This window comes from Alosa alosa, chromosome 9, assembly GCF_017589495.1.
Source record: "Alosa alosa isolate M-15738 ecotype Scorff River chromosome 9, AALO_Geno_1.1, whole genome shotgun sequence".
NCBI lineage: Eukaryota > Metazoa > Chordata > Actinopteri > Clupeiformes > Clupeidae > Alosa > Alosa alosa.
Window position 1 is genome coordinate 32165434 of NC_063197.1, and position 16027 is coordinate 32181460.

The 16027-nt window shown below is 45.3% G+C and overlaps 1 protein-coding gene across 1 annotated transcript; it reads left to right on the plus strand.

Moving 5' to 3' along the window:
* Positions 1-568: 568 nt before the first annotated feature.
* Positions 569-14417, plus strand: LOC125301183 (G-protein coupled receptor 35-like). Its single transcript, XM_048253538.1, has 2 exons — positions 569-629; positions 12376-14417. The coding sequence occupies exon 2, from the start codon at positions 12383-12385 to the stop codon at positions 13337-13339; it is 957 nt and encodes a 318-aa protein (XP_048109495.1). The 5' UTR covers positions 569-629; positions 12376-12382; the 3' UTR covers positions 13340-14417.
* Positions 14418-16027: the final 1610 nt, after the last annotated feature.

Below are 16027 nucleotides of genomic sequence, written 5' to 3' on the forward strand. Positions count from 1 at the left end.
ATCCCAGTTGTGCTTCATTTGTCTTGATGTATTAGAGTTTTATATTACATTATTGCTTCAGCACATTTTTTGTAACTATTGGCTATTTTTGCAAAACTCTACACACAAATAGGAAAACCTTTCACCAAGCAAAACATTGTAGTTCTCTTGCAAAAGCTAACACACCTTGCTTAACTCTTCACACATTCGTAAAATTGTGTTTTCGTATCAAAGCCATCACAATAATTAGCACACAATGTGCCAACAAATTACTCATGGATGGTATGAATAAAAAACATATCTGGCTTTTGCTTTCTCTGTGCACAGGCTATGTCAGTTTGAGGTCATACTTTTTATTTACACTGTTTATGTTTATGTTTTATTTACACTGTTTATTTACACACATGTTTACACAAGTGTGTTTTTCCAAGTTAAAACAAAAATAGCAATTTTAATGAGAAAAAAAATCAGTCTACATTGTGTCGTCTCAAAATTTCGTCTACATCACATGTGTGACAGAATGACTCGGAGCAGTGGGGCTGTCAGAACGTTCTGTTTACTTTTTAGCACTGATACGGCTTGTGTTGTCCGGCGTGCACTCATCCACTGCTCTGCTCAGTAATCGTGGGTTTGCTAAGCTCCCCTTTCAGGTAAGATATTTACTTTGTTAGCGTTTTGCCGTTGTCTGATGTTGGCTACAGAGGAAGGGCAGTGTGTCCCGAAACGTCACATGTGGTGAATAAAAATAAATAAATAATGGAGCTCGAGTGTGCGGACTTCTTTGTCATTTTTTTTTTTTTTCGTTGTCTGATGTTGGCCATGGTAGTTATAGCTAAAGCTCTGGGCATTGTTACAGCAGTCATTCATCTCATCCTAGCGCCTCTCTCCTCGCTATCTCGTAATTGCGCGGTAGGTTTATTATGGTAGTATTTCAGGGGAGCGTACCTATGTTCCCCGGGTCCTATGTTCCCCGGTCCTATGTTCCCCGCTTTGTATGGGACTGGGGAACATAGGACCCTTTTTTAAAACCCTAACCCTAACCCCGAGCGGGGAACATAGGACCTGGGGAACATAGGGATGACCCCGCAGTGTTTCCTCTATGTTGATTTGGTAGTGGCGGCCCCCCACGGTTTAATTTTCTTCCCCCACGGTATCAGAAATGGGGCAGACGTACAATAGTCGCAGTTGCCTTTCAAAATTCATTGTGCAGACCTGTTGTAGATTCTCCAAATAGACAGCTCAATCACAACTGAAAATAATGCCTCATTGTGTGTGAATAGAGGTGAATACATATAATTGTTTGTGTTGCAGCGAAGTGTCAGTTGTCAGTTCCGTGGGACGGAGGGCTATTCATGGACTAAGCTGTTCTCTTCCGTTCTGCTTGGCGTGTTTTAGCCTAGCTTGCCTCTGCTAAGGCACTGTCGTTTTCCTCTTCCGGGATCGGCTTCTTCTCCTTACCCGTGTCTTATCTGTGTCTCATTTGTCTGGCCCGTCATTGGCTTGTCTTATTTGCATGTCCCGCCTTTACAACAAACCTTGCAATGTTTCATTGGCTTGTTCTATTACATTCTGGTCCGTGATTGGCTGAATTCCCTAGCGCGAAGTTTTGAGTTGAAGTTTACGGTCGTCTCTCCCGCTCTAGACACTCTACTTTTCACGGCTCGTAGTAAAAGTTTCTCATATCTAAACAACACGTAAGTTATGTTTTTTGTATGTGGTCGGACAACTTTAGCAGTGATGTAAATGCTGTAGCGAAATTCGAAGTGTAAAAATACGAACTTTATGTTTAAAGTGTAACCGCGAATGCATTGAAATGAATGGGCACAGATTGTGTAGCCTCCTAACGAAAGCTCTCGCGTTTGGAAAAATGCATAAGATTAAAATCTGAAAACGTAGTTATCTTCGTAAGACCCTTGGGTAGCTGTGATATAAATGCTGTAGCGATATTCGAAGCGTAAATATACAAACTTTATGTTTAAAGTGTAACCGCGATCGTTTCCCATAGGAATCAATGGAAAACACAGTCTCCTAACGAGCCCTCTCAAATTCGAAATAATGCATAATATTAAAATCTGAAAACGTAGTTATCTTCGTGAGACCCTTGGGTGGCTGTGATATAAATGCTGTAGCGAAATTCTAAGCGTAAATATACAAACGTTGTGTTTAAAGTGTAACCGCGAATGCATTGAAATGAATGGGCACAGATTGTGTAGCCTCCTAAAGAGGCCTCTCACGTTCGAAATAATGCATCAAATTAAAATCTGAAAATGTAGGTATCTTTGCAAGACCCTTGGGTTGCTGTGATATAAATGCTGTAGTGAAATTCTAAGCGTAAATATACAAACTTTCTGTATAAAGTGTAACCGTGATCGTTGCCCATTGGAATGAATGGAAAACACAGCCTCTTAATGAGCCCTCTCAAATTCGAAATAATGCATAATATTAAAATCTGAAAACGTAGTTATCTTCGTGAGACCCTTGGGTGGCTGTGATATAAATGCTGTAGCGAAATTCTAAGCGTAAATATACACACTTTGTGTTTAAAGTGTAACTGCGATTTCCATAAGAATGCATTGAAATGAATGGGCACAGATTGTGTAGCCTCCTAAAGAGGCCTCTCGCATTCGAAATAATGCATCAAATTAACATCTGAAAACGTAGGTATCTTTGCAAGACCCTTGGGTTGCTGTGATAAAAATACTGTACTGAAATTTGAAGTGTAAATCGGTGTGTTTAAAGTGCAACCGCTCTGTCCCATTGTGTGTTAAGTGGTCCCCTCTTCCAGTCTCTCCTCCTCTCAGCAACCACTTAAGTATGTATAGTTTTCTTATAAAAAAAATTGTCTTTAATAAATATAAACATTAGTTGCTTAAATACTCTGTCTGTTTTTGTGAAGGACAAAAATCACCATAAAAGCTGGTTGAAATAAATCCATGCTTTAATAAACAATTAATAAATGAACACACTATAAAAGCTGGTTGAAATAAAGCCATGCTTTAATAAACAACAAACAAATGAACATTAATTACAATTACAAATAGACAATTGGCATAAAAAGCATGTTCATAAATGCTTTGATGGGAGAAATCAACACTGGCCCTTTAACCGGTCGTCTGTGTACCCTTTGATTGACACGCTTGTCTTATTTGTCTCATTTGTATGGCCGCAAACGGCCTTGCGTCCCATTTTTCACTACATTTATTCGGCATAAATACTTAGAGGGCATTGTTTAATCCAAAATTAGGCAGGGCTGCGGGGCTAGGTCTAGGAAAGCGGTAGGCGAGCGATCGTCGGCTCAGCGCCGCGGACGACGACTTCACGCCCGCCGGGGCCAACATCGAAGAACCGTAAGTTTCCTTTGCGCAGCGTGCAACAGATTGTTGCCGACTTTCGTCAGCCGAAGGGTATCTGCTATCTGTGGGTGCTTGTGCTTCAATTTGTTTGGTTGCGGTGCACGTGTGTGTGCGTGTTTGTGTGTTAGAACGAGCATGTACATGTATGTGTTTGTATTCTGTCGCTTTTGTTTTGTTTAGTCAATGTTAGTGTTTAACTGCTTGTGTTTAATTATTGTGCTGTCTGCATGCTGGCTCCGCTTTGCTGGTGGCTATGCTTGGGTAACTGTGTATACGTCATTTGGTGCTAAATCCTTTTGCTTGTGTGCTGTGGTGTTTCTTTATTTGCTTTGGTTTGCTGTGGTGTCTCTAAAATTTTTCTTTGGTTTGCTGTGGGTTTTGATTTGCTTATAATTATGATCGTTTTTCGTTTGATCTGTAGCCCCCCCGCTGGACTGGACCCCCGAAAGGAGGGTAGGGCAGACACAGTTTTCTGTGAATATCTCGAGAACCGTAGGGTTTAGAAGAACCATTTTTTTGTATGTTGATTTCAAGGGGCCATGTCAACCCATTCCATAAACTCATTTCATGTATAGCGCCACCTAGTTAAACACAAAAAAGTAAAAATTAGGTGTTGTAATCGCAGGTATCTGTGACCTAACATAGTCAAAACTGCATGAAAAAACTGCAGGAAGTGTAGGATCATTATGACACCCTCTGAATGCACGCAAGTTTCGGGGAATTCCGTTCATGGGGGGCCACACAATAAATTAATTTATGTTACTATACACCAACTGGCCTGTAGGTGGCCGGAGACAGTTTTCTGTGAATATTTTGAGAACCGTAGGGCCACCTTTTTTTTTGTATGTTGGTCTTAAGGGGGCATGTCAACCCATCCCATTACCACTTATTTTATGTATAGCGCCACCTAGTTAAAAATTAAAAAGCAAAAAATTAGGTGTTTTCATCACAATATCTCTGGCTGACATGGTCAAAACTGCACAAAATTGAAAGTGTAGGATCATTATGACTTTCGTTAATGGGGGGCCTTACAATAAAATAATTTATGTGTAGGACACTGAAAGACCGGGGTATACGAAACTTGGTGGGCATGTAACCCCACATGGATAGCATGGAACCATCATTTTTCGTTTTGATCTGTAGCCCCCCCGCTGGACTGGACCCCCCGAAAGGAGGGTAGGGCAGACACAGTTTTCTGTGAATATCTTGAGAACCGTAGGGCCTAGGATGACCAATTTTTTCCGTATGTTTGCCTCCAGGGGTCATGTTAACCCATTCCAGATGCACACATGTGCATAAACAGATACACACGTACACACATACATTCACAGTAATCATACAATGACACATACTCACACAGTAGACATATGTACACATGCAAACACAGGCACATACGCAGGCACACACACAAGCACGCACGCACACACACACACACACATAAACATGTACAGACACACATGCACACAATTCAAGAATTTCTCAGAATTATGAACAGGCAAGATGGGGGTGGGGTTGTATAAAATTAATTTTACATGTGAAATCTATGAACTAATCATGTTTTGGTACTTGTTAGCAGATACCAGTGAGAATTGCGTGTGGATAATGCAATTTAGTGAGACAGTTAGAATCATATAGGCCTTTCAGCGTGATTTATTTTTGTGGAAAAAATGTGCTGGACTAGGCGGCGGTCATATTTTGTACCACTCTGCGGTACATCTAGTTTCTGTAATTCTTATTGTTTTGTTTTGTAATTTCCTTTTACTGATCCCTTGAAGTACGGGATAGCGCCCCAAATGGTTTGTATACATCCGGTAAGATCAATCCAGTTAGCCTGTCAGCCTGTTGTCTCTATGTGTTGTGTAGCCTGACCTGTGGTGAATGTAGTGGGCCCACTGTTAGTACCATTCTACTGTTAAGTTATTGAGAAAATAAAATAATAAAACTTTGTATGGATTATAATTCTGCCTCCGCCTGTTCTTCAGACTGCCTGTCCTGCATAATCTAAAGGTAGTAACAAGAGTTTTGATGCTCAGTTCTCGGTCCTGTCACAATTGGCACTGCGAGCTGGGTCAAGTCTGAATCATGGCGGAGGTGTCTGTGTAACGGGTAGTGTGTGTTCTATCGTGGTGTGTATGAGTGGTTATTTGGATTGTGTGTGTCTCTCTCTCTCTCTGTCTTTTTCTCTCTCTCTCTGTGAGTGGTTAGAACAGAACAGCAGCAGCTACCATTGGAAGGTCTCCTCGGGCGAACTTGACTTCTCACCATCTGTCTAGTAAGTGCACCCCTGTTGAATAATAATGGAAGAGCAGTTGGCAGAACTTAGACAGTTAGTGTCACAATTGCGAGCAGACAATTAAAAATTGCGCCAAGAGCGTACGCCAGCTGTGCCTCCCGATGGCTCACCATCAACATCTAATTCTGGTAGCGCCCCCATTGCGGAGAGACTGGTGTTTGTGCCGAGAGACCGTAAGTGTCCTTCCTTCAGTGGAAGGTCCGGCTTGAACATTGATGAATGGATAGAGGAAGCGCAGGCGTGTATGCGTGCTCGCCATTTGACTGTAGTCGATCAGGCCTTCTTTCTATTTGACCATCTATGAGGAGAGGCCGGGGAAGAAATACAATTTTGCTCTAGTGTGGAATGACCCAGAGAAGATTATCGCCATATTGAGGGAATTGTATGGATGTTCAAAATCGTATGTCGCGCTACAGGAAGCATTCTTTTCTCACAGGAGGGTGAGACGTTACAAGAATTTTCTTTAGCACTTTTGAGCTTAATGGACCGGGTAAAACAGTCTGCTCCTGATGCAGTTCCAAATTCCGAGGTGTTGCTGCGTGACCAGTTTACCGAGCATGTGTTGGATAGTGCATTGTGTCGAGAGCTGAAGCAATTTGTGCGAAGGGAGCCAGTTTCCACTTTATTGGAGGTGCGTGCAGAGGCAATGCGCTGCGAGCGTGAAGGTCTCCCCGGGGGCGCTAGAGGAAGGAGTTATTCCCTCCCAACTGCACACGATATTCAATATGGTGTCCAGGGGCGCTAGAGGACACGTTATTCAATATGGTGTCCAGGGGTCGCCTCGGCCATCTGCGGATAGTTATTCTGATAAAAATGTTTAAGAAATTAATGAAATAAAGCAGCTGCTGAAACAACAGCAAGAGCAATTGGCCCAGTTGACCCAGAGCCTTGCGCTGATGCAAGGGCAGACTCAGTCATGTTGTCCTTATCGTGCCCAGCAGCCAGTGATTTGCCGCCGGTGTCATCGTCCCGGTCATTATGCACGGGAATGTGAGGTGGAGCGTGTTTACCCTCGTTCTCAATCCCTTGCCCCGTCTGACAGGGACTGCCCACAGCCCTCCGCTACCTTGCCGGAAAACTAGTACCCACCAAGTTGTCGAGCCACAGTTTCGGAGGGGAATCGATAGGCTCAGAGGGGTCTGGGAGTCTGGGTGGGATGTTATCTTGCCCTCACCTGGATGTTTGTATTGGGGGGGGTCCCTGTACCTTGTCTAATTGACACTGGTTCCATGGTAACTACGGTTACAGAAACATTTTTTCATAGATATCTTGAGAACCAGGAGCAGGGCAACCTACGGCCATGTCAGTGGTTGCAACTCCGGGCAGCAAATGGACTGGCCATTCGTTATCTCGGCTATGCTCAACTGGGGGTAGAGCTCTGTGGCAAGCTGCTGCCCAACTGTGGCATACTGGTTGTAAAAGATCCTCCCGGCAGCCAGGTTTCTAAGGACCCAGGTGTATTGGGATTGAATGTTCTCCGGAAGTGTTATTGTGAATTTTTTGGTCAATATGGTGGGTCACTGTTCGAAGTGCCATTGATTTCGCAAGCCCCATCCCTTTTTCAGGCCTTCCAAAGCTGCCATCGGGCAGAGACCCAGCTTCCTCACAGCCTGGGCCGGGCTAAGGTTCAGGGTAGAAGAACCTGCCGCATTCCTGGTGGCACTGTGAAGTTTGTTTCAGCCACTTGTTTGACTCAGTTGGCTGCTGGTATTGTATTGTTTGAACCCTCAGAGTTCGGGCTGCCTCTAGGATTGCTGGCTTCACCTTCTCTAGTACCAGTGGTCCATGGCACGGCATCCATTCCTGTCGTCAATGTTGGTACTACCGATGTCTTGCTGTATCCCCGCACTTCCCTAGGCGTGTTGCAGTGCATTCACATAGTAAGTTTGCCCACAGGGGTGACAGAGGTTTCGCCTGTTACTGCAACCTCTCAGACCGCCCAGGTAGCGAAGCCTTCTATCCAGGAGCAGATAGAGGCTATTGAGTTGCCATCGTTGGCAGGCTCTGAACAAGAACAGATTCGGGCATTGCTTGGAAAGTATCAATCAGTGTTCTCAGTGGATGACAGTGACTGGTACTACACTAGTCTGTTGTCACATGATATTCCTCTTTTGGATGAGACGCCCATAAGGCAGAGATATCGCTGTATACCACCCTCCGATTATGAAATGGTTAAAGCGCACATAAATCAGTTATTAGAGTCTCAGGTCATTAGGGAAAGTTCAAGTCCGTACGCCTCTCAAATCGTCCTTGTCCGCAAGAAAGATGGCTCTTTACGGCTATGTGTGGATTATAGGCAGCTTAATGCTAAAACGCGTAAGGATGCTTTTCTTCTACCGAGGATTGAGGAGTCTTTGGATGCCCTGACTGGAGCCAAGTGGTTTTCCACTTTGGACTTAGCCAGTGGCTATAACCAGGTCCCAGTCACAGAGCAGGACAAAGCAAAGACAGCCTTTTGCACACCGTTTGGTTTGTTTGAGTGGAATCGGATGCCTTTTGGGCTTTGCAACACTCCCTCAACATTCCAGCGGTTGATGCAACGGCTATTTGGTGACCAGCAGTGTCAATGCCTTTTATTGTACCTGGACGATATTGTGGTGTTTTCATCAACAATACAACAGCATTTGGAGAGGCTGGAGTTGGTGCTTGGTCGGCTACAGGAACAGGGCCTCAAGGCTAACCTGAGTAAGTGCAGTTTTCTTCTGCGTCAGGTTAAGTACCTGGGCCATGTCGTGTCGGACCAGGGTGTTGCCACTGACCCAGGTAAGATTGACGCAGTAGCTCAGTGGCAGCAACCTAAGACCGTCACTGACTTGCGGCCGTTTCTTTGTTTCAGTTACTATCGGCAGTTTGTGGAAGGGTTTGCCAAATTGGCTGGGCCCTTGCACAAACTGGTGGCAGAACACACCAGCCTTTTCTTGGCCAAAAAGTTGAGTGCGTTCTGAGGCCGACCACTCGTTGATTTGTTGTGGATAACTTATTTAATTTTTCTCCTCTCCGCGTCGACGACAATCGAATAGCGCAATGTAAAATGCAGATGGCTTCTTTGCTACTGATGCATGTTGCAGAGAAACCCTCAAATGCATGTCAATCGAAAGCGAAGGAGCAGGAGCAGCACCCACCCAGCCCTCCACACACACACACACACACACAACAGCCCTCCCTCCATGAAACGTCCCTCTTCATTCTGCTAACATTTACCGTAGCTATTTTGACCTCTTCCTCAATATGTCCATGCCTGATCATATCCCCATATTTGCACACAAGTGTGACAACAATAATGCAAATGCTTACTCGAGGAAAGTCAAAGTATCCTATGCAGTCAATCACACTAAGGGAAATAGCTTATATCCGCGCTTATTAGGCAGCCTATCTATTCTATCTATATGTGTAGGCTATAGGTTTCACATTCCCCTATTCGTATCCTCTAATAAGTCTACAGTTGTCATTACAGATCGGTTGTTGCATAACTTTTCAGCATGTTGCATGTCCATTTATAAAGAAACATAGGCCTACTTTCGAAAGTGTTATCATTTTTAATAACCCACGTTTCACAATATACTGTGCAAATAAAGGCCTAGACTTGCGATCAACTAATGTTGTTGCGCTGCATTGCCTCTAAGTGTCGCCAACTGACGATACACATTGGAAATGTGCGTACGCCAGACATGAAGTTTGCGTGGAGGACCGCACATTCTCACGTTCAAGTCAGTCTTCGTACATCCGGACGTGAGCGTGAGAAGTGGCATTGAGCGGACGACTGAACTGTTACGATTGCGTTGCTATTGGCCAGGTATGTCGGCACACGTAGCTCGGTGGTGTCAGCAATGCGAGCGGTGCCAACTCGCCAAGGACAGCCGGCCAGGAGTGAATCGCTCCTCATCCAGCAGCTCTGTGTCCTTTATGGCGTGCAGAAGTCTCGCACCACTCCCTACCACCCGGCCGGGAATGGCCAGTGCGAGCGCTTCGACTGGCCTTTGAGGGCGTGCGAGAATGACTTCAGGTGGCAACTGATAGTCGTAAGGCCCGCCACGATGCACACATTCATGATTGGCCACTAGTGGAAGGCCAGCGAGTGTGCCTGCGCGATATGAATGTAAGGGGCAGGCACAAGATCCAAGATCTGTGGAGTCCAGTCATGCACATGGTACTGAAGGTACCACCAGAGGGGGGCTCTGTGTACACCATAGCACCTGTTGACAATTTGCAGCAGGCCAAGCAAGTCCATCGGACGCTGCTGAAGGCTTGGGTGGGGAGTGAACCCCAGGCTGACATTAGACCGCAGGTTCCTGCTTCTCCACATCCCAGCAGCGACTCTGAGGGTGACAACCTAGTTGCTGTAGTCCCTGGGCCATCTAAAATCTCTGCCAGATCAGAAATGGGGGGCATTCCCACTGCTGCAGGGCCAGTGGGCTGTGTTCCAACCGTGTTAGCAGAGGACGCACCGGCAGACGTAAATGAAGCAGAATGCTTCGACTTCCCTGCATCAGATACTTTAACCAATCGGCTCAGGCTGGGCAGGTAGTACAGCGGAGGACAACCCGAGTGGGACCGGGTCACCATTCCAATCTCCACCGACTACCTTGGCCGGTTGGGGAAGTGTCGCAGACCCTTCCACGTAGTGTGACAGGCTCTCAACCCATGGAGAATTAGGTCATTTTCACCCTCCTAGTGTTAGTGGTTTGTCACCGGGACGGTGACTCAAGTTGGTGGGGTAGAATGTGACAGAATGACTCGGAGCAGTGGGGCTGTCTGGTTCCCATGGCTGCCTCGCCCCTTTCGTAAATGGGGGAATTAACACGGCTCCATAAATAGGGTGCAGTGGTCAATGGCGGAAAGCTGCTCCTCCGTAAACGCTGCGAATTCCAGCTCCGTGTCTGGTCATTGTCTCCCAACTACGTTGTTAGTTAAGGGATTCCGGATACTCATAATCGTGGGTTTGCTAAGCTCCCCTTTCAGGTAAGATATTTACTTTGTTAGCGTTTTTTTTTGCCGTTGTCTGATGTTGGCCATGGTAGTTATAGCTAAAGCTTTGGGCATTGTTACAGCAGTCATTCATCTCATCCTAGCGCTTGGGTAGGCCTCTCTCCTCGCTCTCTCGTAATTGCATGGTAGGTTTATTATGGTAGTATTTCAGTATTTGATGTTAATTAAGACATTGTATTGACGCTCTATTTGTTGTAGGCTATTCATGGACTGCTGCTGTTCTGTTCCGCTTGGCGTTTTCTAGCCTAGCTTGCCTCTGCTAAGGCCCTGTCATTTCCTCAGCATGCAACAGATTGTTGCCGACTATCGTCAGCTGAAGGGTATCTGCTATCTGTGGGTGCTTGTGCTTCAATTTGTTTGGTTGCGGTGCATGTGTGTGTGCGTGTTTGTGTGTGAGAACGAGCATGTACATGTATGTGTTTGTATTCTGTCGCTTTTGTTTTGTTTAGTCAATGTTAGTGTTTAACTGCTTGTGTTTAATTATTGTGCTGTCTGCATGCTGGCTCCGCTTTGCTGGTGGCTATGCTTGGGTAAATGTGTATGTTATTTGGTGCTAAATCCTTTTGCTTGTGTGCTGTGGTGTTTCTTTATTTGCTTTGGTTTGCTGTGGTGTCTGATATTTTTCTTTGGTTTGCTGTGGGTTTTGGTTTGCTTATAATTTCTGTAATTCTTATTGTTTTGTTTTGTAATTTCCTTTTATTGATCCCTTGAAGTACGGGATAGCGCCCCAAATGGTTTGTATACATCCAGTAAGCTCAATCCAGTTAGCCTGTCAGTCTGTTGTCTCTATGTGTTGCGTAGCCTGACCTGTGGTGAATGTAGTGGGCCCACTGTTAGTACCATTCTACTGTTACCTGCTAAGTTATTGAGAAAATAAAATAATAAAACTTTGTATGGATTATAATTCTGCCTCCGCCTGTCCTTCAGACTGCCTGTCCTGCCTAATCTTCTAAAGGTAGTAACAAGAGTTTTGATGCTCAGTTCTCGGTCCTGTCACACATGCAATGTCCTCTAGAGAGTTGGCAGAATAGTGTAAATAATAGCCATACATACGTGTATAGATCTGCTAGGAATGTGTTGATCATTTGGAAATTGAGTGTAAAGCAGTGAGTTTTGTTTACAGCTGCAAAAAGAGTGCTGTGCAGTGGATTGTACCTACAGTTGTGCAAAGTGTGTGTTACAAAATTGCAAGCTGAGTGTTTTGTGTTCAGTGTTTGTGCTTTTAGTTTTGCAAACTCAGTGAGTGGTTTTGCTATACAAATGAATCATTTTAGAAATTGTGATATAAGAATCACGGTTAGTGTTTATGCATTCAGAAAAAACTAACTAGAAAAGGGCAGCGTTAGAGAAGGCCTGTCTGTACAGCTTCTGGGCTCTTTGTGTTGCTACATGGAGAGAGAGAGAAATAGATATATGGATAGAGAGAGGGATAGAGAGATAGATAAATATAGATAGAGAGAGATGGAGATAGAGAAATAGATAGATATATGGATAGAGAGAGAGATGGAGAGAGAGAAAAATATATATATAGATAGAGAGAGGGATAGAGAGAAAAATAGAGAGATATATGAATAGAGAGATCATAATTTCCATGATCTGTATTATTGGTTTCTTTCTTTTTCTTCTGTTATGTTTATGTGTTTACTGTTTTGTCTACATCTCTGAATATTTATGTTGTGATGAGATGTGCCATGACCACACAAATTTCCCCTTGAGGGATGATAAAGTTCACTTTGACATTGACCGTGATTTTGTGTGTATCAGGGTGAAGATGACTCACTGTAATCTGACCATCACGGAGGAGGTGCGGATGTTCCAGATTGTGACGGCCATCCCAACGTTTGTCCTTGGTGTCCTGGTCAACGCTGCGGTACTGGTGCTCTTCTGCCGGCAGTGGCGGAACTGCAGCGACATGATGGTGTACCTGACCAACCTGGCGCTGGCCGACAGCTGCGTCCTGGTCTCGCTGCCCTTCAGGATGTACTCGTACCTCAACCCCTGGCCCTTCTCCGTCAGCTCCTGCCTGGTCTTCGTCTCCACCTACTTCGTCAACATGTACGTCAGCATCTTCACCACTGTGGCCATCAGCGTTGTCCGCTACGTGGCCGTTAAGTACCCCATCAGGGCGCGGGCGGTTAAGTCCCCATGGAAGGCGCTGGTGGTGTGTGTGGGCATCTGGGTGGTCATCGGCTCCCTGAGCGCCACGTTCCACTCAGTAGACGCTCCGCCAGTGAACTCGTCCGGTTTCAGATGCTTCCAGAAGAACTCGGAACGGCCGCTGCCCCTCTCCTTCATCCTGACGCTGGTGTTGGTGGGCTACGCGGTGCCGTTCGTCATCATCGCATACTGCTCGGTGACGGTGATCCGCACCCTCGCCAGGAGGATGGACCGTGGTGGTGCACGGAAGAGCCAGTCAGTGCGCATCATCATCGCTAGCCTCGCCATCTTCATCGTCTGCTTCTCGCCGCTCCACTTCGGCTACCTGCTCAAGTTCCTGAGCGAGACCTACTCACACAACTGCGGTCTGCAGCAGGCTGCCCACTCGTTTGTCCACGTGGCCAACAGCCTGGCGTCCACCAACTGCTTCCTGGACGCCTTCATCTACTACTTCCTGGCCCGTGGCAGCTGGGGGTCTCTGAAGGATGCGTGCTGTGGCACCCAGCACACGAAGAAGGTCAACACGATAATCTCTTGCAATCAATCAATCCGGCTATCTACCTACAGATGACCAAGGCCTAGGGCAAGATATCAGAGGAATCTCTGCTCCCAGACCTCACTCCCTCTGACCCAGGTGCAGGGAGAGTCCACCCACACAAGCCCAGGTGCAGGGAGACTCCACCCACACTATCCCAGGTGTAGGGAGACTCCACCCCCTCTGACCCATGTGCAGGGAGACTCCACCCACACTAGCCCAGGTGCAGGGAGACTCCACCCCCTCTGACCCATGTGCAGGGAGACTCCACCCACACTATCCCAGGTGTAGGGAGACTCCACCCCCTCTGACCCATGTGCAGGGAGACTCCACCCACACTAGCCCAGGTGCAGGGAGACTCCACCCACACTATCCCAGGTGCAGGGAGACTCCACCCAGTGTGTAGGTACGGCATGTTTGTATTGTAAGTAGGGCTGTCAAAATTAACACGTTAATCACTGCGATTCGTTTTGAAATACATAACGTGTTACAAAATATTAACGCAATTAACACATTTTGTTTACATACTTCCCTTGTGGGGGGCTGATGTCACATAATGGAAGCCACAATACCTGAATCCGTAAGCCTGAGAGTTTATTTGAATGTCTATGAGTTTGCTGAATATAGAGAGGAAACGTGAGGAGTTTAAAAAGTTGCCTGATGTTAAAAGCACAGTGATCAGTGTTGCTGTGCATAGGGCACCAAGCGGCAGAGGAGGGACCAACATTTAGCCAATAAATAATAGCTTTACTGCAAACTGTTTTTCACTCTTGTAAGAGAATGTTTACATTGTCAAAATGCACCAACAGCATGTTACATGGAGATGATACTTTTCGAGTCCTCTCCATTATGATCCAACTTAAACGTTATGCTACTCCATTCAATTGGGAACGCATCTGAGCACGCACAATAGGGAGAGAGAGCCAGCGTAAAAAGGCAATCATGAAGGCAACAAAGACGAGGTTAGAGGGGATTGCGGAGTTGTTACCAGGTTCAAACTACTGACTAAACTGAGAGCCAGGGCACTTTGCACTCACTATGATTTGGCAAATGGACAAGAATATGAAGAAAGAGTTTGTCTTTGCCTTTGTGTAATGGAACTGGTGAGTCCTGAATTAAATAATTTGTTTACATGAAGCACATGATATGCCGATTGAAACGCATTCCACTCAGTTAGCTAGGTGGCTACCAGGCTCATAATTCAAAACTAAAAATGTCTAGCTAGCATCATGTCATTACATGTTTCTATTTCCAAAGGAATTAAAGCTGTTTATACCAACTTAATATCATGCTCATCATTGTTAATATTGTGCTATACATGTGAGATTTGAATGGAGCTGGTAAAAAAAGATCATTATGAGAATGTGTGGCCACAATGTGCTTACAGTATACGTATAAATCATTATTAATTGTCCGCATGTGTGCATGCAGCCTACGCATGGTGTGAGTCTGTGTGAGGGAGAGAGCACAAGCTGGTAAACTGTTGCTAAATGTAGGCTACAATAACACTTAAGCATTGAAAAACAGATGCTAATTATGTGGGCAACATTCTCTAACAGCGATCAACTTGTCATTTTTTCTGTCAAATAAGTTGTGAATTTGTTGTAACATTAAAACAGGGGACGACTTACTCTGTGCTCAAAGTGATGTGAAAAGCTCCAGCGGTTTCCACTGTGTGTGTGTGTGTGTGTGTATGTGTACAACGAAACACTCGGAAGAATCATGTTAACGATTTTCACTGGTTGTTGCGTTCAATCTTACCCAGCTACAGAGGTGCTATTTCCTGATTGGCTATTATGGCCCCTTTCTTTTTTTCCTCGTTTTTTTATTGGCTGGTAAGTGACAGGCTCGAGTCATGACTAAAGCAGGCACGGAGATGCGCTCATGAATGCCGCTTCCAGCGAGATAAGCGCTAGAATTTCACAATCCTCGTCAGCCATGGCTTTTAAGCCATGCCATGTGGAACACTCTTTGCCAGATCGTCACGTCTTTCAGTGTGGATTCTTACGTTGTCTCATGTTCTTGCTGGATTTACTGTTTTTTGACCAAGGATTGTTTTTGGACTTTGTGATTTTGCCTGAACCTTTTTGGAAACCTTTTGCTTGGACTTTGCTTGCTCTTTGTTACCGACCTCTACCTGTTCTGACACGTGAGTCTTGCCTAGCCCCTTTGCTTAACTGCCTGCGGCCTACCTGTGTACCGATCTCTGCCTGTTTTTTGCCACTCTGGAGATCTGCTTGAGCCCTGCCTGTACTGCTGCCTGTGCTTTTTTCGCCTACTAAGTTGACTCTGCCTACCAAGTAGTTTTGCCTGGCTGCCTATTTTTGTGTTCTTCAACATTAAAACCTAATTAACCTTTAATCAGCTTCTGAGTCTGCTTTTGGTTCCACAGTCCCTTACCTGGCCTCACCGGCCCTGACACGTGCCCCAGTGAATAAGGTCTAGTGACGCCCCTGGTTAAGTGTGATGAACAAATTGTCCCCCTTTCTTACTTTTAAAACCTTTGATGGTGCATTATGGGTGTGACGTTATGGATGTTACATTACATATTGTGAATTTACAAGACTGGAGACTTTATTTTAGCCGATAAACAGCTGTTCTGGTGGGATGCCAGAATTTAATTTCTGGTGGCATCACCTTAGTACTTACAATTGACATTTCAGAGATCATTAGGCTGATCAAAACCACAGGAAGGCCTAAGCATTAGCAAAACATAATATTAAA

Coding starts and splice junctions, on each gene's coding strand:
- LOC125301183 (XM_048253538.1), top strand. CDS start 12,383: ATGACTCACTGTAATCTGACCATCACGGAGGAGGTGCGGATGTTCCAG.